The sequence below is a fragment of the Myotis brandtii genome, unplaced genomic scaffold (genome assembly GCF_000412655.1).
Source record: "Myotis brandtii unplaced genomic scaffold, ASM41265v1 scaffold96, whole genome shotgun sequence".
Lineage (NCBI taxonomy): Eukaryota > Metazoa > Chordata > Mammalia > Chiroptera > Vespertilionidae > Myotis > Myotis brandtii.
The window spans coordinates 1,222,648-1,232,387 of NW_005371972.1; the positions used below are offsets into that span (position 1 = coordinate 1,222,648).

The following is a 9,740-nucleotide window of genomic DNA, read 5'->3' on the forward strand; positions in this document are numbered from 1 at the left end:
AGAGAGAGAGAGAGAGAGAGAGAGAGAGAGAGAGAGAGAGAAACATTGATGTGAGACACATCGATCGGTTGTCTCCAGTATGCACCCCAACTGGGACTGAGGATGGAACCTGCAACCCAGCTATGTGCCCTTGTCTGGGAATCGAACCCAAGACCCTTTGTGTGTGGGCTGATGCCGTAACCAGTGACCCATGTCAGCCAGGGCAACCTGTGGGTTTTTTTTTTTTAATTTTATTATTATTTTTTTAAATTTTGTTTTATTGCTTAAAGTATTACAAAGAGTATTACATATGTCTCCTTTTTTTTTACTTGACCTTCCCCCGGCCTCCCCTACCCCCCAGTGTCTTGTGTCCATTGGTTATGCTTATATGCATGCATACAAGTATGTGGGTTATTTTATTTAATTCCTAACTCTATGAGATAGATACTATTATTATTATTTCTGTTTTATAGATGTGTAAACTGAGGCTTTAGTAAGAGCTTAAGTGACTTGTCCAAGAGTACCTACTGTATGTCTAAGCTAAGATTTGAATTGATGTCTCTGAATCAATAACCCATATATCCACTGTTCTATTATTATTATGACCCTTAAGTGAATTGTGTTCATTAGTCTTATTTACTTGGAAAAATTATTCAAATTTTGCATTCAAGAATGAAACATTTGCCTTTAGGTGGCATGTGGTAATGTAAAAGATTGTTTATTTTGCCTCCACATTGTCAGGCCACTGTTTGCTGTCTTCTGCTATCTCTGAAGGTACAGTATGAAATGGATGTGGAGAAGGTAGGGCATCCTAAAGTCTCAGGCCTAAAGTTTAGACCTTTTAATTGTTGCCAACTTGTTGATTCTAAGAAGTTTTATATGCTCCAGTATTTTGTTTCTCTTTTCACTGAAGTTTTTTTTGCCCTTCTGCAGCACTGATTCTAGCAGTAGTTCAAGTGATGACTCTCCAGCCCGGTCAGTTCAATCCGCAGCAGTCCCCGCACCCACTTCCCAGTTGCTTTCATCCCTGGAAAAAGATGAGCCCCGTAAAAGTTTTGGGATCAAAGTTCAGAATCTTCCAGTACGCTCTACAGGTAAAAACTATACTTTTTTTTCTGTTGCTGTTGGGGAATGAGAGACTAAGCAACTTGAATTCTATACTTCGTTGTGACAAGTGTTTTTTTTTTATGGTGGTTTTTTAAAAAATTGATTTCAGAGAGAGGAAGGGAAAGAGAGAGAGAGAGAGAGAGAGAGAAACATAAATGATGAGAGAGTATCTTCGATTGGCTGCCTCCTGCATGCCTCCTACCGGGGACTGAGCGAGAAACCCCAGCATGTGTCCTGACCAAGAATCAAACATGACCTCCTGGTTCATGGATCAATGCGCAACCACTGAGCAACACCGGCTGGGGACAACAAGCTTTTTAAAAAAATTTTGTTTTTCATCACCATTTATTTCCGCTATGCCCTCTTCCTCCACTTCCCCCTCCCAATCATCACATTGTTGTCCATGTCCATGAGTTCTCTCTCTCTTTTTTTTTACTTTGCTCCATCCCTCTAACTCTTCCCCTTCCATGCGCAATAAGCTTTGTTCTTGTGGTTCATTAACATCTAATGCCATGTAAGAAAAAGCAAGTGGTTATTATTATAATTTTATGTAGTGTCTAGGTTGTTACATATTTAATCCAGCCTAGACACTAGGCTGGATTAAATATTTTAATGTTAGGGGAAATTTGTTATGATGAAAATGTAGAAATACTATTTTTAGTTAGATTTATTATATTGCTCTGGAGTCCTATGTTATGTGAAATAATTTTGGACATAAAATTATGATAGGAAACCCATTTCAAAAAAGTTAAGAGTTTGCCTGGCTGGCATGGCTCAGTGATTGAGTGTCGACCTATGAACCAGGAAGTTACAGTTCGATTCTCCGTCAAGGCATATGCCTGGGTTGCTGGCTCGATCCCTAGTAGGGGCATGCAGGAGGCAGCCAATAAATGATTCTCTCTCATCATCATTAATGTTTCTACCTCTCTCCCTCTCCCTTCCTCTCTGAAATCAACAGAAATATATTTTAAAAAAATATTAAGAGTTTAAATGAGGAAAATCATGAATAATGGAAAAGTCTAGTGAAAAGCTATACTATAGTCTTTCCTTTACTCCTGATATTTTAAAATGACAATTGACCACAATATACTGTTATTCCTATATTAGGCATATTACCTATGAAAACAACATATGTATGGTCAAAACGAAAAAGATCAAACTAAATATTTCTTGGCTAAGTGCATTTCAGTGATTACTTAACTTATTTGTTAAAACACAGCTGGTTGGAGTGCAGTGGTGTCTTACAACTAATTGATTACAGCCAGTTACAGATTTCTTTGTTCCTTCTCCACTCCCACTGCTACACTTGACTAGCCTTAAAAAACAAAAAACAGTCTATAGCCCCACTGGCGTGGCTTAGTGGTTGAGTGTTGAACTATGAACCAGGTCGTCACAGTTTGATTTGTGGTCAGGGCATATGCCTGGGTTGCTAGCTTGATTGCTAGTGTGGGCATGTAGGAGGCAGCCAATCAATGATTCTCTCTCATCATTAATGTTTCTATCTCTCTATCCTCCTCCCTTCCTCTAAAAAATAAAATAAAACAGCCTATAAAATCTGCATACCAGGTTTGTGAATAGAGATATTGAGACACAAATGTTGATGAGCTTTTGATTTAGATTACTTGGTAATTTAGGAATAGATGAGGGTAAAATTGGCTTGTCTTTTTATATAATCTTGATTCTTATGATGAAGCAGATTAACACAGGACCCCCAGATGGCATGATTCATCTGTAAAATGCCTGAAAGTTGTTTAGGATGTTGCATGCCACTTCCCACACATTTTTATCATTGACACGATGCTTGGGAAGCTAGAAGTATGGTTTTCTTTTTGAAGTCGTTAAAAGTTTTACATATGTTGTTTTCATGTATGTAAAGTTTTTATTATGAAAGTTTTAAAAAATATTTTTTATTGATTTCAGAGAGGGAGGAAGAAATAGATCAATGAGGAAGGGAGAGGGAGAAAGAAATAGAAAGATCAATGATGAAAAAGAATCATTGCTTGGCTACCTCCTGTATGCACCCCACTGGGGATCGAGCCTGCAACCCAGGCATGTGCCCTGACTAAGATTTGAACGGTGACCTCCTGGATCATAGGTCGATGCTCAATCACTGAGCCACACCAGCTGGGCGAAAGTTTTAAACATAACCAAAAGTAGGAGTAGCAAAATAAACTCCCCTTACGCTATACTCCAGATTTTTTTTAAAAAATCAATAAATCTTCTAATACTCAGTTTATTTCAGAATTGTTCAGTAATCTCCAAAATACCTTTTAGAGTTATTGTGTTTGAAAACATAATGTTTTAATACTAACAAAACTTAGGTTAAAAATCAGGCTAATAATTAGCTTACTTATTGAGTTGTAACTAAATTAGAAAAATAAGCAACTTGTTTTTATTTGGCGATTTAGATACAAGCCTTAAAGATGGCCTTTTCCATGAATTTAAGAAATTTGGAAAGGTGACTTCAGTGCAAATACATGGAGCTTCAGAAGAGAGGTATGGCCTGGTATTCTTTCGACAGCAAGAGGACCAAGAAAAAGCATTGACTGCATCAAAAGGAAAACTTTTCTTTGGCATGCAGATTGAAGTAACAGCATGGATAGGGCCAGGTAAGAGAAAAGGAATTTGTGTAATTTGTATTCCAGCCTATGAAACAGCAGCATAGTATTCTAAATGTGGACACTATTCCAGCTTTATTTATTGTTCAGCTTAATAAACTGTTGTTTTAGTTAGGGAGGGTAAAAATTGTTGTGTTTCTATAAGGGAGAAATGCTGACTTAAAAAAAAAAATGATTTATTGGTTGCTTCTTGTATGTGCTCTGACCAGGGATTGAACCCACAACCTTGGCATGTCAGGACAATGCTCTTACCAACTGAGCTCTCCAGCTAGGGCAGAAATGCTGACTTTTAATAGGAGTGACTGAAAGGCAGAGTTTAGCCCCTTATTGCGTCCTGCTTTCCAAATGGATTAACTTGATTGAGATAAGGAAATAGTTTCTAGGAGAATAACAACAGAATTATCCTGGATTAAATTTAAAAATAAATTACTTGTTATATGGATTTGAGGGGCTAGTTAGACCAGTTTTATTTCCATTATGCCCAGCACAATTGGATCTGTTATTCTGTCTTCTATGACCTTAAAGATAGTGATGGAAAAGCAGGGCTAACTTAGTGTGACCCATTGAGAATTTCAAGGGGACATTTTATTAGCTTGAACTTACCTGAAAGGCCTATTATAGGGCAGGAAGTCTTCTCAGGCATGGATTGGGCCAATGTTTTCTCCAGTTTAGAATCACCTGCAGAGCTTGTTTAAAATGCAGACTCTTGGACCCTACCCCAGCTTGCTGGTTCAGAATTCACATATGCATGTTTGGGAACCCCTAATTTAAGGCATCTTGTGAGTAAATTTGTAAAGAAATGAATAGAAATGTTAAAATTATACAGTCCCATTATGTAGCTGAGATGAACTTTAAGACTAAACTTTGAGTTTTGAATTTATAAGGTAAACATCGCTCATTTTCTTAGTTATTTATTTTATTTAATTAAGAGGAAAAGTAATATTCCTGAAAAGAATGTTATTGGTGTATTAAAACAGACACAGAGGTGTTAGAGTGAATAATGTAAAATGTGCATAATTTTGTGATAAAACACTAATTCAGAGGAATATTATCTTTTCAAAGGAATTCTAGGTTATGTCTTCATGTTCCCACTTCTCTGCTAGTTTTGAGATACTGCCCTAAGTTATACTGGGTTAAGTGCAGTTCTTATTTAACACATTTGGAATTATATTTAGAATGTCATCTATTCTTAAGGAACTGACATATATAATTAGTGAGGATCTTATGTAAGTAGTGAGGATCTAATTTAGGGTCATTATTGAGAGATGACTAACTGATATCCAAGTGGTGAGGCTAGCTCGAGATTTTTACAGTAAAAAAGCATTTTATCTAAAACATTTACCTAAAACTCAGGATGTAATTGGGTTTTAATCACCTACCCGTGAAGATTTTGAGAAGTTTGGTTAATTTCAAGCATAGGAAAGTTGAAGCTACCTTTTCAAGATGGGACAACATGAAACACCTGTTTAATGGGATGGCAATCAAATTTGAATATAGAGACTTGGTTGGAATTCTGCTGTTGGATGATTTGTCATAAATGTTTTGTATTGAAATGTATGGAGCTGATTTCTTCTTTAGGTCAAGGACCTCTTAAAGAGTCATTTAGTCTTTTTCTAGTTGTCATTGAGGTCTGTACACCACCAAAAGAAGATATTTCATAAGTGTTGTTTCAGTCCGTTATCATGCAATTATTATTTTTGTATCTAAAATTTGCTGCATTGAGACAGGAATTTGGGTTGTGTTGATTATGATTAGTAGGACAAATGTAAAATCTTAAGTATTTCATAAAATGTTGAAAGTAAATTAAGTAATGAAGCTGGACTGATTTCATTTGAGTTTTATGTATAGTTTATACTCCACGTTGAGAGCCTGCAACATAATTTTGGAACTTAACACATTGCGGACCGGTCGTTTTATTGCTAGCTTTACCCAGTGGCCAGATAAATTTCTATTGAATGAGTACAAACAGCATTTTACATAAATATTAAAGGCATGCTTTAAAATTAAATACCCATTGCATTTTGAAGTTATTTATTACATGTTCTTACAAGCTAATATCTTTTTAAAGCATGATACTTTGTAAAACACTGTGTAATATGAAACAAGAATTCTCGTGATCCATCCACGATGTGTTAAGATTAGGCTAAAATAATTACCATTTTTCTGGGGTTTAAAATAAATTTCTGTGTTAAGTGATTATTTTTTCAACAAATCAACTTGCAGATTGAAATTCCGTCCACTTTCCTATTTTAAAAATCAAAGTGTTACTTCCCCCTACTTTTGGGACAAGTTCATTAGCCTTTGTATTCTTCTTTTGCTATTTCTGAAGGTGTGTATAATTTTTCAGATTGTATGAGTACTCAAGCCCAATGTTTCAGAGACTTACTTTCGTAAATGTAGATTTTCCCCTATGATATATAAATATAAATACACATCAAAACACTCTTCTCTTTTTACTCTGCCCCCATCCCACTTATAGAAACAGAAAGTGAAAATGAATTTCGCCCTTTGGATGAAAGGATAGATGAATTTCATCCCAAAGCAACAAGAACCCTCTTTATTGGCAACCTTGAAAAAACCACTACTTACCATGATCTTCGAAACATCTTCCAGCGCTTTGGTGAAATTGTGGTATGTTGTCTTTTTCATAAGACAAAGCAAAGTTACAGATTATATTTGGAAAGATGATATTTAGATGGTGTAATGAATGTTTTTTTAATTTGTCCTATTTTAATTTAACTCTCGCTAAAACATGATCTAGCAAAACCCACTGGAGAGTATTTATGTGTATATGTAAAAATGCATAATGTATATTTGTCTTTATTTTGTTTACATATATATTTTCCTATCCAGTTTTTCTATCTTCCTTTTCCTATTGGGTGCTGTTTCAGTGCCATCTCTAGTCCTGTGGATTGAAAGGGAAATCTGGAAGAGAAAATATATTTGTAAGAAAGAAGCAGCAGAATAGTGTATGACTATTGTGTTACCACGGTGCTCATCAGAAAGCACCTTGGGGATTACTAGAACATGGATATCATGCTGGAAGCTCAGTTCTATTTTGAAATTTTAATTAGAATCACTTTTTATATTAGGCAAGTCATAGTTAGGTTTAGGAGTAGAAGGGTTTTTCTGTTTCCCATGGCTCAAAACTTGAGTCAGTTTATAGTGAAAATAGTTTGGCCTGGCTGGTGTGGCTCAGTGGTTGAACATCGACCCATGAACCAGGAGGTCATGGTTTGATTTGGTTTGACTTCCTGTCAGGGCACATTCCTGGGTTTCAGGCTTGATCCTCAGTGTGGGGCATGCAGGAGGCAGCTGATCAACGATTCTCTGTCAACGTTGATGTTTCTATTTCTCTTTCCCTCTCCCTTCCTCTCTCTGAAATTAATAAAAACCTATTAAAAAATTTTGACTGCTCAAAACATAGTTTGGTTACAGCTCTTAAGATATACTGTTTTTTGTTTTAATTTTATTAAAAAATTTAAAAAAATCTTTTATTGTTGAAAGTATTACATTTGTCCCTTTATTTCCCCATTGACCCCTTATAGGGGGATGTACTGTTTTGTGATAGAAAAAATAGGGAAGTTACTTCTTGATTTTTTAGATTTTCTTTATATTAATAACAAAAAAGTTGCCCTAGTATATTTGTACTGTATTTAAAAATGTTATAGGTAGGAATAGCTCTTACTAATCTTTTCAGATGTGTGTGTGTCCTTTTGTCTGTCTATCCATCTATCTTGTATACCAGCAATTAACCTTTTTCATCTCATGGAACCCATAAACTAATTATTAAAATTCTGCAGCACACAAAAAAATAGGTGTAATTTTGATTCATTCACACTAGACGACTATTGAATTAGCTGTTGTCATTTTTTTATTTGACAATCTAAAGGAAAAGAGGTCAGCGCCCCTCACTAAATAGGCAGGTATTGCATGTTTTAAAAATCCTTATGGCAGCCCTGGCCAGTGTGGCTCACTTGGTTAACTGTCCTCCCAATGTACCAGAAGGTCATTTCAATTCCTGGTAAGGGCACATGTTTGGGTCATGGGATTGAGACCTAGTAGGGGCATGCTGGAGGCAGAATCGATGTTTCTCTCTCTCTCTCTCTCTCTCTCTCTCTCTCTCAAATCAATAAAAACATATTAAAAAATTCTTGAAGCACATCAGTTGTGCCTCTTGTTAACACACCAATTGAAAATCACTATTATACACTAATGCGCTAAGCAAAAGATCCATTCATTCATTCATTCATTTTCCTCACCCGAAGATATTTTTTCCATTGATTCCTAGAGAGAGTGTAAGGGAGGTAGGAGAGGGAGGGAGGGAGAGAAACATCAATGTGAGAGATCTATCAATTGGCTGCCTCCTGCACATACCCCTACGGGGGCAGCTGAGGTACATACCCTTGACTGGGAATGAAACCCATGACTCTTCTGTTCACAGGCCGATGTTCTAACCACTGAGCAAATTGGCCAGCGGGGGGTCCCCCCTTTTTAAATGGCATAATCTAGTCCCATGACTAAAACATTATTTGTGTCTATGGCTGATGTAAAACCTCATTTTACTGGGGGAGGGGCAAGAGAATGAAGTGATTGGTAGAAAGTAAAGAAAAAGCAGAGATAATATATTTAGAGAAATATACCAGCAAAATATTCATCTTACTCTCTTTTTAAGTTATTTTGATTTTTTAAAGTTCTTTTATTTTTTTATGTGTGTAGTGGTGTACTCTAATTCTAGTTATATTGCCTACCTAGATGAGTGACTTGGAGTTCACATTACTATCTGAACTTCAGCTTTTTCTGCCTTGTCATTCATGAGTCTATGAATTGATAAAGCTTTCAGATATACTTTTATTCAAATGTAACTGCTACTTTAAATTTTGGAGGGGTATAAAAAGTTTTATTTGGACACATGGGTACATGTTTATCACCAAGGTTGCTAAAATTAGAATACTTGTGTTTGAGAGCTATGCTTCTCACTAAGGTGGACATATCAGTATTCTTTTTGGAAACCATAATCTCATCATGTTTGCAGTTGCTCATGGTTATCACTATTTTAATGAAACACAAACTTTGGGGAAATAGTCAGATAACAGATTATGCTATAGCCAGAAAGAACCTGGTAGTAAGTCTACCCACCATATTCTTTGGAGATTGTTTCTCTTCAGTAGAGTTATCCTGGGTTATTGCATTCTACTTAATAGTGAAAATCAAAGTGATTGCTTACCATTACTTACAACAATTTTGAGTATAAATTATTGGTTATTTTTAAAGGACCCATCATACAGCTTTTAAATACATTCATTTTGCTATTTCAGGTTTTGATTATTGACTTGTGACCCTTAAGGAGGCTTAGATAATCATAATACTTACTCTGCAATATATGGTCCAGGTGATTATTGTTTAAGTCAACGTTTTGCCCTCCAAGTGTCTGGTTTCTCTGGACCATTCTCCTGTGTAAGCTAGGTTCTTTTTCACCACCTCCTCCAGGCAGGATCAGTCTGAGTGGGACTACAGGATTTGAGCATTCCAAAGAGATGGTGGTGTTCCTTCATAGAGTTTTTCTTTAACCCAGGGATGGTGTTCTGATGCATTTTCACAAAGTAGTTTGGGTATTTATATATCAATTCATATTGGATATGAGAGATCATTACCATATTTATCAGTCACCAGGCTTGGTTCAGTGAGATACACTGATAGAAAAGAATGAGTCTTCTATTTTAGAACTGCATATTATTAATCACTTTTGAAAACTTGATTTCTTTGTTATTTTTACTCTTCTCAAATATTATTAATATTATTTTAGCTTTTAATTTATTCCATCACCATCTATTCCCTCTGTGCCCTCTTTCACCTCCATCACCTCTCTGCCTCCTCATCCCACAAACATCACACTGTTGTCCATGTCCATGAGTTCAGTCTCTTTTATTTTTTCCTTTTTTGCTCAATTCCTCCACCCAACCCCAACATAGATAGTATTTCTATTTATTTGTTTATTTATTTATTTATTTATTTATTTATTTATTTATTTATAAA

The 9,740-nt window shown here is 35.8% G+C and overlaps 1 protein-coding gene across 1 annotated transcript in view; it reads left to right on the forward strand.

Annotated features, from left to right (window-relative positions):
* SPEN (spen family transcriptional repressor) overlaps nucleotides 1-9,740 on the forward strand; it is a 64,860-nt gene that overhangs the window by 35,772 nt on the left and 19,348 nt on the right. Inside the window, exons 3-5 of the mRNA XM_005886185.2 lie at nucleotides 913-1,073; nucleotides 3,495-3,695; nucleotides 6,184-6,335. Of these exons, the coding sequence (XP_005886247.2) occupies nucleotides 913-1,073; nucleotides 3,495-3,695; nucleotides 6,184-6,335 (514 nt within the window). The remainder of the gene's footprint in view (nucleotides 1-912; nucleotides 1,074-3,494; nucleotides 3,696-6,183; nucleotides 6,336-9,740) is intronic.